General features: G+C 42.2%; 1 protein-coding gene across 1 annotated transcript; it reads left to right on the forward strand.

The window, feature by feature from the left end:
* Positions 1-1155: 1155 nt before the first annotated feature.
* CHRNA9 (cholinergic receptor nicotinic alpha 9 subunit) lies at positions 1156-16892 on the forward strand. Its single transcript, XM_057728928.1, has 5 exons — positions 1156-1296; positions 1588-1733; positions 2653-2807; positions 12457-12989; positions 16304-16892. The coding sequence occupies exons 1-5, from the start codon at positions 1233-1235 to the stop codon at positions 16843-16845; spliced, it is 1440 nt and encodes a 479-aa protein (XP_057584911.1). The 5' UTR covers positions 1156-1232; the 3' UTR covers positions 16846-16892.
* The last annotated feature ends 323 nt before the right edge of the window (positions 16893-17215 follow it).

Below are 17215 nucleotides of genomic sequence, written 5' to 3' on the forward strand. Positions count from 1 at the left end.
TACAATTTACAAAGTGCTTCTCCATACAGCATCCCAGGAGCTCTGGGAGAGAGGGAATATTATTTTCCCAGTCTCTAGTTCAGGAAAGATCTGTATCATGAGGGAGGGTTTGGGCTGGCAGTCAAACCTAGGTCTTCTACTCCTAATCCAAATCATAGTGCTGCTGCTGCTTCTGAAGGAAGTGAATGCTCTTCTCCCATCCATTGGTGCCCCCACCCACCTGTACATGCACACACACACACAGACTCTCTCACGCACACACAGACTCACACACACACAGACTCACACACACACACAGACTCACACACACACACAGACTCTCTCACACACACAGAGACTCACACACACACACAGACTCTCTCACACACACACACAGACTCACACACACACACACACAGACTCACACACACACACACAGACTTACACACACACACACAGACTCACACACACACACACAGACTCTCACACACACACACTCACACACAGAGACTCTCACACACACACACACAGACTCACACACACACAGACTCTCTCTCACACACACACAGACTCACACACACACACACACACAGACTCACACACAGAGACTCTCACACACACACACACAGACTCACACACACACACAGACTCACACACCTCCTATATAAGATCTGTGCTCAGTGGACAAATGAATGAGTGATGAGAAACAGAGGCAGAGAAGAAACCCAAGTGCCAATCTGATCTGGAGATCATGGAACTGCGTCTCTTCCCCTCTTCAAAAGCCACTCAGAGTTCACAGGGCCTTTCTGGACAGTTGCCCTATGGCTGGGTCAGTTCAGCTTTCCTTAGTTCCCAGACTCAGGGTGAGTTCTTGTCACTGCAGGCGTAGAAAGCGCCCGGTCTGCTTAGGTGAAATCTCAGGGGTGTTGGGCTCCTACATCTCTTCCCCTGAAAATTTGGTCTGGATATTCCTGCTGAAGGTAGCTAGGGATTCTCAACCGGGGCAGCTCCCCTAGAGCAGCGCTGCCTGACCTAACCCACCTGGGGCTCCTGGCATCTCAGCTGCTGGAGCTGACAGTCTCGGATTACCGATGGGGAGGGATCTCAGGACCTCGGGCCCTCCGTGCAGTGTGAGCCTGAGCTCTTTGTCTGCTCCATAGAGTCCACAGCAGAGTTCCAGACCCTCCCCGGTCACGGAGAGAAGTGGAAGCTCGTGTTGCCTGGCTGGGAATTTATAGAGGCTTAGGGAAAAGATGTACTGGCCCTATTCCTACATCTCCTTTTGCTGGATTTACTTTGCTGCCTCTAGACTGAGAGGTAAGAGGCTGATGGGTGTGTAACCCTCTTGGCTCATCTGGGGCCATTTCTTTGGTGGGGTGTGGGGTGGGCCAGGAAAAAGAACAAATGCTCCAGCTGCAAGGAAGTAATCCAGCTTCTTACTGACTCATGCTAATCCTGTGGGGCATGCCAGAAAAATAACTCCCATCGACCCGGAGCTTGTCCCTAGCTGATTCGAGGTCATCCCCAATGCTCGTCCTTGGTCTGTTTTTCTTTGCCTTGAAATACACATGACACTGAAGTTTGATCCAGGTCCCTCTTTTTGAGCAGCTGTAGAAACAGCAGATGGAAAATATGCTCAGAAGTTGTTTAGTGACCTTTTTGAAGATTATTCCAGCGCTCTTCGTCCAGTAGAGGATACAGATAAAGTCCTGAACGTCACACTCCAGATTACACTTTCTCAGATTAAGGATATGGTGAGTAACATAGTGGCAATTTTGGAATGTTTAGAATGAAACTAACAGTGCTTTCCAAAGGGAATGTCTTAACTGGGAATTTGAGAAGAAACCAGAACAGAAAACTCTTTGTGGGGGCTGGTGGGAGAAGGGAATTCCAGGGAAGGAGCACTTTCTACAAAATTAATTTTACTAAAGTACCTAATCCTGGCCATTAACAGTCTCAGCTCATCTAAAGAAATTTGGTTACATGTTCCATGTTCCATCTCTGTGAAAGGTGCAAAATCAGCAAAACCACAGAAACTGAAAGCAGAGCAGTGGTTGCAGGGGGCTGTGGGACTCATGGGGGAATAGTGATTGACTGCTTGACAGTCATCGCATTTCTCTTTTGGGGTGACTCAGTGTTCTGGAAGTGGAGAGTGGTGATGGTTACACAACATTGTGAATAAACTGGCAACTGCTGAATTGCATACTTTAAAATGGTTAAAGTGGTGAGTTTCATGGAAGGTGAATTTTATCCCACAGTTTAAAAAGGTGGTGTTTTAAGATGGCATACCTTATTTAATGCTTATATGTGTTTAATTACACAAAGTTATGAAACTGGAAAGACTTTTCTTTGGCACATTGTTGGTGTTTGCAGGCTTTTTCATTCAAGAGAATCATTGGTTGATCAATTTTCAGAGAAATTTGGGTCGTTGATCCATGCAAAGTTCTGATGGTTTAAACATTTGTCCATTTTATATTCTGAACGCTGAATCAAACAGAAAAAAATATACCCTTGGCAGTCAATCAAGGTGATAGACTGCAAAAAAATCTCACTTATTTATTGGAAATAGATTAGTGCTCTGGGAATTCCTGTTTTGAAGATGAGTGTTCTAGAGACAAGCGCCTTCAGTTAGGGTGTCTACTGGATAAAGTTATATCTGGGTTAATTGTGCAGGATGAAAGAAACCAAATTCTGACTGCCTATTTATGGATCCGCCAGATCTGGCACGATGCACATCTCACTTGGGATCGAGACCAGTATGATGGACTGGACTCCATCAGGATCCCCAGCGACCTGGTGTGGAGGCCAGACATCGTCCTGTATAACAAGTAAGTGCAAGTCAGTAGTGTCTTAGGAATGAGCTTGTTGATTTAACAGAATATAAACATAATGGAAAAGGAATGTTTAAAATATGCATGAAGTTAAGTCAATTCATGTTTCTAGGCCCTGTCATGGTCATGAAACCTCAGATAATAAAACAATATGTCATAAAGTCTTAGTGTTACATTCCCCTTGTCAGGCGAGAAACTGTATTAGAAGTCATGTCAGTTTTCCAGGGCTACTGCAACAACGTACCACAAACTGGGGGGCTTAAACGACAGACATACTGTCTCACAGTTCTGGAGGCTAGAAGTGCAAGATAAAGGTATTGTCAAAGTTGGTTCTTTCTGAAGGTTGTGAGGAAGACTCTGTTTCATGTCTTTCCCCTAGCTTCTCAGGTGGTTGCTGGCAACCTTTGGTTCCTTGACTTGTAGCAGCATCACCCCAATCTCTGCCTTCTTCTTCACATGGCATTCTCCCTGTGTGTTGTCCGTGTCCATATTTTCCCTTGTATAAGGACACCAGTCGTGTAGAATTAGGTGCCTACCCTACACCAGTATGACCTCTTCTTAACTAATTACATCTGCAACGACCTTGTTGCAAATAAGGTCACATTCTGAAGTGCCGGGGGCTAGGATTTCAACATATGAAATTTTCACAGATGCAATTCAACCCAGAACAGGGGTGCTCCCTTGTATACGATACTATTAAGATTAAATCAGAATGGGCCAGCTAGAAGCTGGCCTGTGGATTCTGGACTTTGTATGGAGTGGAAGACGAACTAGATGAAATCACCAGTGGGCCTTTTCCTGGTCTGAGAGCAAGAGCCTTGGTGAGTAGGTAGGTAAGGTTTAAGTTTCTCCACTTGTAAAGTGTGCCTGGATTAGCTGAGGTGCTTGCTGAGATACAGATTCTGATTCAGCAGGTCTAGGGTAGAGTTTGACCCTCTGCATCTCTGTAAGTTCCAGATGATAGTGCTGCTGGTCCACAGACCACACTTGAGAAGGGACCAGATCCCTCTGTCCAAATTCAGGCTCAGTTGCCCCACCTGTTATCAAAGGGGCTCCTCTCTCTTTTTCTTCTGGAACTCAAGTTTCTCAGGGTTGGGAAAGGTTCCTCTTTGAGCAGAGCGAGATGAGTGAGGAGCAGCTCAGGGGGACTCTCCTGGGAGCTCAGCCTTCTATTGGGTGCGAGTTTCCCTTCAGGAAGGAACACTGGTAGGTTGCAGCCTGGGTTTTAGTCTCAGTCCTTACTCAGAGAGCTTGCCCGAGGGTCATGACCTCTTAAATCATAGCCCTGATCCTGCTGGCCTGAGTGGCCAGAAGAATCTTCCATATCCCTTCCCAAGCAAGATCACATCCAAGTGTTAGTGCTTTACTACTCTGCTTTACAACCCACTCCCCCAATATACACACACATACATCTACATAGCCGGCAAGAGAACTAGCCCGGATGTCCCTCACCTCCTCCCACCCACAGGGTGCAGGAGAGTAATCAGAGGATACACCTTACACAGATCATTTATAGCATCTGTAAGTGCAAAATTCTCCCTGGGAAAAAAATGCTGGTTCTCCTTTTCCTCCTGCTTTGATTGACTGAAGCAGAGACCAGCTCTTATCGAAACAGTTCTTTGCAAGCCAGCATGGTAACCTAAGTTAAGCCTACCCCAGTCCCCCTTTATCAGAGAAGCCAGTTATGCACTCATGAGCTCACACAAACTTGCTGTGGTTTTGGTAAATTTTGTCCCCATTCTCTGTCCTTCCCCTCCCCCAGATCACTGGCCTTGAGATGTGTGAGTTCTGGTCCCCATTTCTTTCACACACAGACCCTTTTCGCCACACTGATTCATCAACTCTTTTCTTTTCCTTTGGATTGACTCTTAGTCTTCTTTGCCCTCCGATCCTGGGCAGTTCTGTTTTGGATCCTCTATTCTCCTGAGTGTTCTCATTCTGAGTAACATCAGAGTTTTACTATTCAGAGGAAACCCTAAATGCACTTATAGTTGTATGTTATTTGCATTCCTTTATGCAACTGAAATGAGAATAGAAGAGAGTTAGAGGATCAGGCAAAGGAGGGACCCTAATGATAACTGTTTCCCTGACCCTGGTTCTTCTAGCTGAATCCCTGGACCTGCAGAATCTTCTGATGCCTGATATAAGTACTCCTCAGAAACTGGGCCTTGTAGACCACAAAATGGGCTTCCTGAGTGATGGTAGGGAGAATAAAGAGGGATTTAAGGCAGGTGATCCAGTCCTGTGTGATAAAGATAGTTTGGGCAGGAAGGTGCTTAACATCTAGCTTCACCATTGGTGTCTGAATCCATGGGTGAGACTTGCTGGGGAGTGATCAGGATGGTGATGGGCCTGGAAGCTATTTCATGTGAGGAGCAGTCGAATTTATTGATGCTTAGTTTGGAAGAGAGAGATCCTTAGGAAGACTTGATGGCTATCCTAGACCATCATATAGAAAATAAGGTAGAGAAAAAACAGAAAATTCCTCCAGGGGACAAAACCCAACACAATGAGTAGAAGTTAAAGGGTTTTTAAATTGCATTTTAATGCAATTAATAAAAAAAAAGGCTAATAATTTGAATAATGAATTTTCCTAAGGGGTAGGGAGCTCTTTAATGATATAATGACTCAAGTGGATATTGGCTGTTAGCAATTCAGTAAAGGAATAAATAAGTTGGGGCTCACAGTTCTGGTGGGGTTGTTTAGTATAGGTATGTGGCCAATGTAATGGTTGGCATAAAAGTCTGCAAGGATTCCTGACATTTTTAAATTAGGTAAAGAGTGGATTAGAGAAGTTTCAGATGTGTGTTTATTATGAGAGAGTTTTAATGGTTGGATTTTTTTTCTGTTTTTTTAATTTGTTTATTTATTTATTTTTGGCTGCATTGGGTCTTCGTTGCTGCACGCGGGCTTTCTCTAGTTGTGGCAAGTGGGGGCTACTCTTTGTTGTGGTGCACGGGCTTCTCATGGCAGTGGCTTCTCTTGTTGCAGAGTACAGACTCTAGGTGTGTGGGCTTCAGTAGTTGTGGATCGCAGGCTCTAGAGCACAGGCTGAGTAGTTGTGGTGCACGGGCTTAGTTGCTCCGTGGCATGTGGGATCTTCTTGAACCAGGGCTCGAACCTATGTCTCGTGCATTGGCAGGTGGATTCTTAACTACTGTGCCACCAGGGAAGTCCCTAATGGTTGGATTTTAATGAACAGGTTTAATACTTGGATTTTAGACCCAGTGAGAAATTGGGTACCCTGTTGTATTCAAAAAGATTTGTCTGTGATTTAGCTTTAAGTTTCTGCATAAGTAGCTTAGATGATTGAAAGGATGGAAAAACTTTAAGATGAGATTGGATATACATATGTCAAATTTTATGAAATTGCATACACTCCAAATGTATGCAATTTATCGTATGCCAATCATACATCAATAACGCTCTTTAAAAAGAAAAAGAAAAGATGAGATTGGAAATAAAGGAGGGAGAAGAGGAACAGGTTTGGAGGAAAAGGATGATGAGCTTGGTGTGAGAACTGTTCCGTTTGGGAGACCAAAGGAACAGAGGAGACGACCAAAGAAAGAGAAGAGATGACCAAAGAGACTGCAAAAGCAAGTTTTAAGCCTGAAAAGAAGGTCAGGGATAGAGCATCAAAAACCCTTTAAGATCTTATAGTACTGCTTAAGGAAGGAAAGAAAATGGCTGAGGATAAAGTTGGAGAATTTCTTCGTTGAAGAAATTTATGGAGAACATTTAGAATAAATGGTTATAAAGGTAGAAGGAGAACTGAGAAATTTGCCTCATAGAAACCAAGGGGAAGAAATGATGTATAGGAACAACTCGTAGTGTGACGTGCTTGGGAAGGGTTGAGAGGATGGGGACTTAGAAGAGTGTTTAGATTTGCCCATCTGCAAGTCATGAGTGACCTTCGAAAGAACACACTTTGAAAGTCGGGAAGAAGCCAAATTGCAAGAATAAAAGCAAGATGGGGACGTGAGAGCAGCATGCACCAATTTCTCTTGAGAAAGAGAGGAGAGAGGTGGGAGGGGGCTGGGAGGAAGGGAAGTTGGTAGGGAGAGTTGGGAACAGACTTGGGAAGGGATTCGAGAAGCCAGAAAGAATAAGAGGGACCAAGAGAGGCGAAATCCTGAAAGAGACTTGGGAGGAAAGGAGTCACAGTACAAGAAGAGAACTTAGCCTTGAAAAGAAAGAGAGGGACTTCTTTTTGACACAGAAAGGAAGGTGGGGGCACCCATGAAAGATGGAGACATTGGAGATGGGAAAAGGGTTTCTTGTGGGGCTGAGCAAACAGACAAGCCTCTGCCGAGGTTCCAGGCACTGTCTGGTACCCGAAAACCTGGCTGGTTCCCACTGTTCTCTCCTTCACCAGCCCTCACTTCTCCAGTTCCACGGACGTGGCTTCTTACAGCCCCTGCTGGCAAAGGCCTTTCCGGTCAAGTGCAAAACTGAACTTAGCTCAGTCTTTGATCAGCTACAGAAGAGGAGGAGGGACTGCCCGAAGGGCACTAAGTGTTGGAGGCAAGGGACGATAAGAGGAAAATGACTTGAATTATCTCTTAGGGTCATATTATTGAACACTGCTCTCTTGACCTCCATTTTGAAATTTTGTCTCTCTAATTTTTTTCATCTTCTAGTTGGGAACATGGAACCCAGTTAGAAAAAGAGGAAAGGGAAAGAGAAGAAACTCATATGTATTGGACACTTACTATATGTCAGGCAGTGAATTGGGGCTCTACATTGTGTGGTAGGCAAAATAATTGTCCCCAGAGTGTCTCCGTCCTAACCCCTGAAGCCCATGAATATGTCACCTTATGTGACAAAAGGGACTTTGCAAGTGTGATTAAACTAAGGATTTGAGAGGAGATTATCCTACTGGGGCCAATGTAAACACCAGCATCCTTGTAGGAGAGAGAGGTAGGAGAATTAAATGCCATGAAGGAAGCAGGCAACCTCTAGAAGCTGGAAAAGGCAAGGAAATGGACTTTAGAGGCTCCTTTAGAGCCTCTAGAAAGAATGCAACTTGCCTAAACCTTGATTTTAGGATTTTTGATCTCTAAAACTGTAGAGATGCTAAATTTGGGTTATTTTAAGACACTTGGTTTGTGGTAATTTTTTACAGCAGCAATGAGAAATTAGTAGATTAGTTATTTACTTAACATAAAATTTTAAAAGAAATCTTAAGGTGTTATAACCTCTACTTTTACAGGTGAATGAAAGAAATGTAACTTGCTCAAGGTTATAAAACCTGACCAAGTTTTTAACCCAGATCTCTCTGTGATATTTCTGTGATGTCACTGCTACTTTCTAAAGGGGAATGAGCCTTATTCATTCAACCAACCCATTTACCTACCTACCTACTTTTCTTTGTTAAATCCTTCTTCTGTGTGAGCCATTCAGTCATGTGTTGAGGGGTTAAGATTTTAAGATCCAGTCTCTGACCCCAAAGAACAGTCCAATAAGAAACATATGTGATAATTCAAAAAGACACATGCACTCCAATGTTCATTGCAGCACTATTTACAATAGCCAGGACATGGAAGCAACCTGAATGCCCATCAGGAGATGAATGGATAAAGAAGATATGGTACATATATACAATGGAATATTACTCAGCTGTAAAAAGGAATGAAACTGGGACATTTGTAGAGACATGGACGGACCTAGAGACTGTCATACAGAGTGAAGTGAGTCAGAAAGAGAAAAACAAATATCGTATATTAACACATATATGCGGACTATAGAAAAATGGTACAAATCAACCAGTTTGCAAGGCAGAAATAGAGACCCAGATGTAGAGAACAAACATATGGACGCCAAGTGGGGAAAATGGGGATGGTTGGGGGGGGGGATGAATTGGGAGATTGGGTTACCAAATTGTACACTCTAAATATATGCAGTTTATTGTCTGTTAGCTGTATCTCAATAAAAGTTCTTAAAAAAAAAAAAAGAAACGTATGTGAAATGTAAGTTCCTTGTAACATAGCAATAAAGTGTCAGAGCCCTTCAAAGGTGAAGGGATTTCATCTGACTAGAGAGGTGGGCAAGGCTTCTCAGAGGGCTTGGCACTTGAGTTGAGTCTTGAAGGATATATTAGATTTATACATGCAGAAAGGGGGGTACATTATAGACAGAAGAAAGAGTTTGAGTAAAGGAGAGAAATTCACAGGATCTGTTAGGGCTTCAGCCTTGATTTATGGAGTGTGGGTGAAGGAGACCAGTGGGAGACATCAGGCTACGGAGTAGCTCATGGAACCTCTAGGACACTGAACTAAGGAGGTTTGGAAGTATTTGGCGGCCCATAGGAAACCACTGCAAGTGCTGAGCTGTAAAAAGATGTGATCAGAGAAACCAGGGAGAGAAAACAAGATGTTGTTCATGAAGTAATTAAATAGTAATGTCTTTAAACTCCTCCTGAGTAGCTGGAGTGATGTTTTCAGACAGTGGGCTCCTTTGCCTTCTGGCTTCTGGTTGGGTTGGGCCAATGAGAGGCACCAGTGAGCAATTGGAGGGAGAAAAGGGAGTGAGGTTAGGGCATGTATTCCCTTGCTCTCTTCCTATAGAGCTTGCTGTGTCCTTTGACAGGAAGGTGTAACTCCTATCATGGTGACCCTCTTATGCAAGCCTTTCCTTCCAGGTCTTGGTAATTGCACTGTCCCTTCACCTCTTCGGGCCCAGGAATGGTAATAGCTCTGCTATTACTAGGCCTGGAGTGGTTGCCCTATCCTCTATCCATACCTTTGTAAAGAGTCCTTGCATTAAAGGCTCCTCAAATTATCTAATTTGACTGGGCCATCCACTTTCTGCAGGGGCCATGACTAATACAATTGTTCTAGCTCCAGGCAGATTCTCTCTGACCCTCAGATCTCTTACACCAAGGAAGGTGGGATGGGTGAGTGATGCCTCAGTTCTCACTTCTTGTATAGCTAACTATCGCTATTTCTCATTGTTACAAAGGGTAGGTTCAGCCATTTTCAAAAAATTCATTTCGTTATCTTCACAAGACCCACGTTAAAGATCTACTCTCTAGACCCCCATTAAAAATCGAGTACCACAATTCAACTATAATGCTCTGATTAGGGTAGACCCAATCAGACCATTACAGTAAACATTATGGTACTTAAATTTTAATAAATGGGAAGAAAACTTCAAAAACATGCCAGGTATTTGTTTTAACACACCCTCTTCTAGTAATTTAACCTAAGGAAAGAGTCAGTGGATAAGTGCCACAATTTGACTATAGGGATGTTCACTGTGGCCTGGCTTGTAAATGTGAAAACTGGAAACAACCATAATGTTGAACATCAGTGAATTGGTTAAATAACTATAGCACATCTCTATAATAGAATGTAATTGAATAATATTTACCCACAAAAATAAAGTTGCAGCTCAACATCACTCATCATCAGAGAAATGCAAGTCAAAGCCACAATGAGGTATCACCTCACACCAATGAGAATGGCCATCATCACAAAGTCTGGAAACAACAAATATTGGAGAGGGTGTGGAGAAAAGGGAACTCTCCTGCACTGTTGGTGGGAATGTAAGTTGGTACAGCCACTATGGAAAACAGTTTGGAGGTTCCTTAAAAAACTACTAATAGAACTACCATGTGATCCAGTCATCCCACTCCTGGGCGTATACCCAAAGAAAACCATAATCCCAAAAGAAACATGTACCATAATGTTTATTGCAGCACTATTTACAATAACCAGGACATGGAAGCAACCTAAATGTCCATCAACAAATGAATGGATAAAGAAGATGTGGCATATATATACAATGGAATATTACTCAGCTATAAAAAGGGATGAGATGGAGCTATGTGTAATGAGGTGGATAGACCTAGAGTCTGTCCTACAGAGTGAAGTCAGAAAGAGAAAGACAAATATTGTATGCTAACTCACATATACGGAATCTAAAAATGGTACTGATGAACTCAGTGACAAGAACAAGGACGCAGGTGCAGAGAATGGACTGGAGAACTCGAGGTTTGGGAGGGGGTGGGGGGTGAAGGGGAAGCTGAGACGAAGCGAGAGAGTAGCACAGACGTATATATACTACCAACTGTAAAGTAGATAGCCAGTGGGAAGTTGTTGTATAACAAAGGGAGTTCAACTCGAGGATGGAAGATGCCTTAGAGGACTGGGATGGGGAGGGTGGGGGGGACTCGAGGGAGGGTGGTGGGGGGAGTCAAGGAAGGGAGGGAATACGGGGATATGTGTATAAAAACAGATGATTGAACTTGGTGTACCCCCCCAAAAAATAATAAATAAATAAATAAAATTTAAAAAAATTATAAAAAAAATAATAAAGTTGCAAAGAATATGAACAAATGATCATATATATTTTTAAATTTTATCAACCTTTTTTTTTGTAAATTAACATTTTTATCTTGAGATAATTTTACAGAAAAGTTGCAAGATGGTACAGAGTTCCTATTTACTCTTCATGCAGTTTCCCTTAATGTTACATCTTATGTAACCATAGTACATTTGTCAAAACTAATACAGCACTGTTAGCTAAACTACAGACTTTATTTGGACTTTACCAGTTTTTCCACTAATGTAATTTTTCTGTTTCAGAATATAATTCAGCAAACCACATTACATTGAGCCATAATATATTTTGTAGAGGAAAAATTGTAAGGAACACTTGAAAAAATATGCATTAAAATATTAACAGAAACATATCTGTTAAGGCTTTAAGAATTAGAAACTGACCTTGTCTACCTCATGACAAAAGGAATTTGTTGGAAGGATATGGTACAGCTCAATGAATTAAAGGAAAAAAAAATCAATGACCAGGCCTTGGAAAGGACAGAGCAGGACTTCTCTACAGTTCAAGACAGCAGGGACTATTGAGCTTTTTTTTAAAAAAAAATTAATTTAATTATTTTTATAGGGAACCATCATCAGGGTAACTCTTTTTGGTCTTTGGGTCACTCTGCTTAAGATCTAAACTCCAGGAAGAGGGAATCAGTTGGACCTAGCTCAGTTCACACAGCCAACCCCTGACCAGGGGAGGCTGGGGCATCTTGATCATTGTTTCATCTGCCTTCCAATAGTGGTGGAGAAAGAGTCATTTCCCAAAGCAAAATAGAAATTCTGTACCCCCAAAATGTCAGGCATAAATGTTGATAAAGCAAAAAGAAGATATATCTAGAATAAATTATCTTTTAGATTACGGGGGAATAATTTTTTCTCTGTGCTTTTCAAATGTTCTACAGTAAACATGTACAACTCTTTCAACAGGAACAAAAGGTTACTTTAATATTCTTGTGCCCACACTTAACAAAATCAGGTAAGCAGAGCCCCCTGTCAGATTTTAGCCTGGTTTACTTTTTGTCTGGATGTTTGAATTATTATACCTGGACCAAGAGAGTGGCATTGGGAATGGAGAGGAAGGGACATAGAGCAAAGATGCTTTAAAGGAAGAATCCAAGAGAACTCGGCCCTAACTAGTTACAGGAGAAGAAGGGCAAATTAGAGCTGATCCCAGACTTTCAAGCCAGGGTGACAGGAATGGTGACCCATTGCCAAAGACACTGAAGTAGTGGGCACAGGGCGGTGAGCTACTGGGGATAAGGAATTTGGTGAGTTGTCCTGGCAAGCAGCTCTCATCTTCCTCCTCTGAACTCCAGGGCTGATGATGAATCTTCCGAGCCTGTGAACACCAACGTGGTCCTGCGGTACGATGGGCTGATCACCTGGGATGCACCAGCCATCACCAAAAGCTCCTGTGTGGTGGATGTCACCTACTTCCCCTTTGATAATCAGCAGTGCAACCTGACTTTCGGTTCCTGGACCTACAATGGCAATCAAGTGGACATATTCAATGCCCTGGATAGCGGAGACCTCTCCGACTTCATTGAAGATGTGGAGTGGGAGGTGCACGGCATGCCTGCTGTAAAGAATGTGATCTCCTATGGCTGCTGCTCTGAGCCTTACCCGGATGTGACATTCACTCTCCTTCTGAAGAGGCGGTCCTCTTTCTATATCGTCAACCTCCTCATCCCATGCGTCCTCATATCTTTTCTGGCTCCCTTGAGTTTTTATCTCCCAGCAGCTTCTGGGGAAAAGGTCTCCCTGGGAGTGACCATATTGTTGGCCATGACTGTATTTCAGCTCATGGTGGCAGAGATCATGCCAGCCTCAGAAAATGTCCCTCTGATAGGTGAGTTCAAGCATCTTACACTTTGAATCAGCTTTGTGGTAACTGGGGTTATATCTGTACCTTTAAACTCCTAACAGTGAGGTCAACTTCAAAGTCAACACAGGCTGTCACATACTTCATTGAGTGTCTTCAGTTGGCATCTTTGAAAAGAGATGTGGCTGTTGGAAACAAAGCTGGCCTTGCGGTCTCCAGGTTTACACAGAAGAGCAATGAGAGCAACATGGTTTAGAGCAGTGGTTCTCAAAGTATGGTCTCTGGACTCACAGCATTAGCATCACTGTAGAAATGCAAATTCTCAGGGCCCATGCTAGACCTACTTAATTAGAAACTCTGGGGGTAAAGCTTGGCAAACTGTTTTAAAAAGCTTTCTGGGTGATTTTGATGAACTTTGTGTTCAAGTCTAAAAACCGCTGGCTTATAGATGAAGGCCCTGATTTTGAAGTCAAAGAAATCTGCGTTTGAACTCTGACTTCACCACTCTCTCCTTGATCAGCCTTAAGCAACTTACTTAATCTTTGAGTCTCTACTTCATTATCTGGAAAGTCTGTGTAATTGCTACCTCCCTGTGCCATTACTTAGCACATAACGGAGCCTGGCATATGGGGAGTACCGAGCGAACAGTGACTGTTATTATCTTATCACATCACAAGGGATTTCTTCTCTGGAAGAGTGGTAAACGTGATAGAAATGATGAGCTAGATTTTTAAGTCTACCATCTACCCTTGATAGAATAATTCTCAACCTTCACTGGGCATAGTAGGTGTGGGAGGGAGAGCTTGCTAAAAATGCAGTTCCTACACCCAAGGAGGTTTTTGTTTGTTTGTTTGTTTTGTTTGTTTTGTTTTTAAGCAATCTTTTGCAAGATTTGGGAGTCTGACGTGATTCTCAAGTAGACCACATTTTCAAAAATCTGCAGTAAGGAATTGTCCCTTTACGGGCAGGAGCGCAGACTGCGGCTGCCATCGCTGCCTCCCCTTTTCTTTGCCTTGCTTGTTCTGAGGTCCTTCCTAGCACCTTTAATAACCACTTCCTGCCGTCGAGGATAACAGCCAGACCAATACCTCCATCTCAGTGACTTGCTGGTGTAATAGATGCTTATGAGAATCAGAAGCTAGACCTGATTTTTAGTTCTTTAAAGTAGTCAATGAGGAGAAACTTCAGAACACCAAGAGACTTAGAGACCCACGCAAAAGGGATGTCACAACTGCCCTTTTACCCTCTACTGAAGCCAGTACTACCTAATATTCAGATGTGGCTGCCCTGCTTTGTCTGTTTGGAGATCTCTTCCTTGTTATGTCTCTCCAAGGACGAAACACACACACACACACACACTCTCTCTCACACTCTCTCTCTCTCTCTCTCTCACACACGCTCATACACACCTTTTTGAGAAATAGATACAGAAGGGTCTCTCCTTTCTCGCCACCACTACTAAAGAAGAAGAGGGGTATCGATACTTTTATCACCTCTCCGGAGGCAGAAATGATCGACAGTGACGATATCTGATCATAACCCTGTTTGAGGCAGGATCAATCGGCAGATCCCTCTCCCTTCTTTAGCAGTGATATTCAACAGAAAGCTGGGTCAGTTTCTGAAGAAAGATGTCTCAGAACATGTCTCAAGAATTTTACAAGCATTGCTTTTTCTTTTCTGTGCTAATATGAAGTGTATCTTTTTCAGAAGGGTACACACAGATCTTGAGAACATTTGTTAATAGTCACAATTTGTTATTCATAGCGCCTATGAAATAAAGTTCCAATCTTACAGAAGTGTGTTTAAGTTTCCTGCATCAAGTGTAACATTTGGTCCAGGCTTTTGGCCCATAGCCTTTACAATGTTAAGAAAGATTCCATTTATTTTTAGTTTACTCAAAGCTTTTAACCAGTAATAAACCTGAGTCATTTTATCAAATGCAGGCTTCATCTGTGAAGGTAATGGTGAGTTTTTTTCTTTTCCCCCCTTGTTAGTGAATCGCATTACAGTTTTCTGATGTTGAACTAAACGTCTCTTTACCATGATGAATTATCAATTAAAGACCCTGTAGGATTTAGTTAGCCCATAATTTTTATAGGACTTTCTCAAATGTGTCTATAAATGAAATGGCCTTAATATTTCCTTTCTTGCTACTTTTGGAATCAAGGCTGAATTTACTTCATTAAATGAACTTTGCTAGGCAGTTTTCCCTCTTTTCTATTTTTGGAACAACTTGCATGAGATATGAGTTACCAGTTCCTTAAAAATGCGGTGAAACTCACCTGTGAAACCTTTTGGCTCTAGAGCTTTTTGGAAGGAGGGTGGGTAGAGGTATTTGAATAATTCCTATTTCTATTCAAGTGTTCTTTCTTCTTACACTAAATTTGACATTTTATATATTTGTAGAAATTTCATCTAGGTTTTCAAAGGTATTATCATACTGCTATTTGTAATATTACTTTATTGTTTTCTAAGTTTCCAATCTCTTAGTTTTTCTTTTGCATCCTTTTTCTCTCTTTCTCCCACCTCTATTCTATGAATGGCCTTATCAGAGGTTTATCAATTTTATTACACTTCTCAAAAAGCTTGCTTTTGGTTTTGTTCATCTTCTAGGTTATTTGTTCTACATTTTAGAAATTTGTACCCTTATCTTTATTGTTCCCTTCCTTAATTTTCCTTTTTCATGAATATTTGCTTTACAAAATCACATGCTAAAGACTGATAGTGACACAGTGTTTCCTTTCTTCACCAATGGTAATGAGCTTTCATATGAACAAGGTCCAAAGACAATTCTGAGAACTGACCAAGATCATACATTGCTTATTTATTTGTTTGTTGAAAGTGGAAGTTTTTCATACCATGACCTCAGCAAAAATATATAAATCTTTTAACTCAGGGCAAGGGACAGCGCTGAAAACTTTTCCTGTATTTTCTCAATTAAGCCTCACCAGAGTCTTATGAGTTAGATACGAATATTACAGCCATTTTATAGAGAAGGAAGCCGAGGCTTACCAGAATTATATAACTTGCTCTAGGTCATAAGTCTAGTGAGTGACAGAGCTGGGATTTGAACCCAGTTTTATTCAAAAGTCTATACTAGTAACCATTAGTGTATACAGCTTCCTTAGAAGAGGTGTTTGTTTCTTTTTTTTTTTTGGCACACGGGCTTAGCTGCTCCGCGGCATGTGGGATCTTCCCAGAGCTGGGATCGAACCCGCGACCTCTGTATTGGCAGGCGGATTTTTAACCACTGCGCCACCTAGGAAGTCCGAGGTGTTTGTTTCTTTTTGAGACAGATACAAGGACAGTTTCAAGCTAACTTGGTTGTTGTTATTTTCCAGGCAAATACTACATAGCCACCATGGCCTTGATCACAGCCTCCACTGCCTTGACCATTATGGTGATGAATATCCACTTCTGCGGGGCCGAGGCCCGGCCAGTGCCACAGTGGGCCAGGGTCGTCATCCTGAAATACATGTCTAGGATCCTGTTTGTCTACGACGTGGGTGAGAGCTGCCTTAGCCCCTGCCAAGACAGGGAGCGGGACCACCTCACGAGGGTTTATGGCAAACTTCCAGAGCCTAATCGGAAAACGAACAGAAACAAACACCTTCCCAGAAAGAAGGAAATGAACAAACTCTTAAAGAATGACTTGCGGTACCAGAGTGAGAACCCGCAGGATGCTGACACTTACTGTGCGCGGTACAAAGCGCTGACGAGGGATATCGAATACATCGCCAAGTGCCTCAAAGACCACAAGGCCACCAATTCCAAGGGGAGTGAATGGAAAAAGGTTGCAAAAGTCATAGACCGATTCTTCATGTGGATTTTTTTCATTATGGTGTTTGTAATGACTATTTTGATCATAGCAAGAGCAGATTAGTGAGCATTTGGTGTGTGGGGGTAAATTAATAAAATCCCCTGTGATCTACTCTAATGTTCTCCCAACTTAGAAATATCTATATCTCTACATACACAAATATATATAAATTAGGAGTTATGTTGTCTTTACTTTTTATTTTTAACTTCAGATCAATATTATAGCTATCTGTCAGGTTAAATTAAACAGGAGGTCCAAAATTTCAAGGGCAGGAAAATGGAGGAAATAGAGAAAGACCCCTTTTATAGCCTACCAGAGTGATAGGTGGCTGGGTTCTAGATTACACAATTATCCTCTCCTTTAGCAGCACAGATAACAAAGCACACTACATTGCATTTAAAATTTAAAGCAAAACAAAAGTAACTCATTTTCC

The sequence above is a fragment of the Hippopotamus amphibius genome, chromosome 3 (assembly GCF_030028045.1).
Source record: "Hippopotamus amphibius kiboko isolate mHipAmp2 chromosome 3, mHipAmp2.hap2, whole genome shotgun sequence".
In the NCBI taxonomy this organism is placed as follows: Eukaryota; Metazoa; Chordata; class Mammalia; order Artiodactyla; family Hippopotamidae; genus Hippopotamus; species Hippopotamus amphibius.

Bases quoted from the DNA above. Each gene is read 5' to 3' on its own strand.
- CHRNA9 (XM_057728928.1), top strand. From the start codon at position 1,233: ATGTACTGGCCCTATTCCTACATCTCCTTTTGCTGGATTTACTTTGCT. The intron at 1,297-1,587 runs GTAAGAGGCTGA...CTTTTTGAGCAG, and splicing joins TGCTGCCTCTAGACTGAGAG to CTGTAGAAACAGCAGATGGA. The intron at 12,990-16,303 runs GTGAGTTCAAGC...GTTATTTTCCAG, and splicing joins AGAAAATGTCCCTCTGATAG to GCAAATACTACATAGCCACC.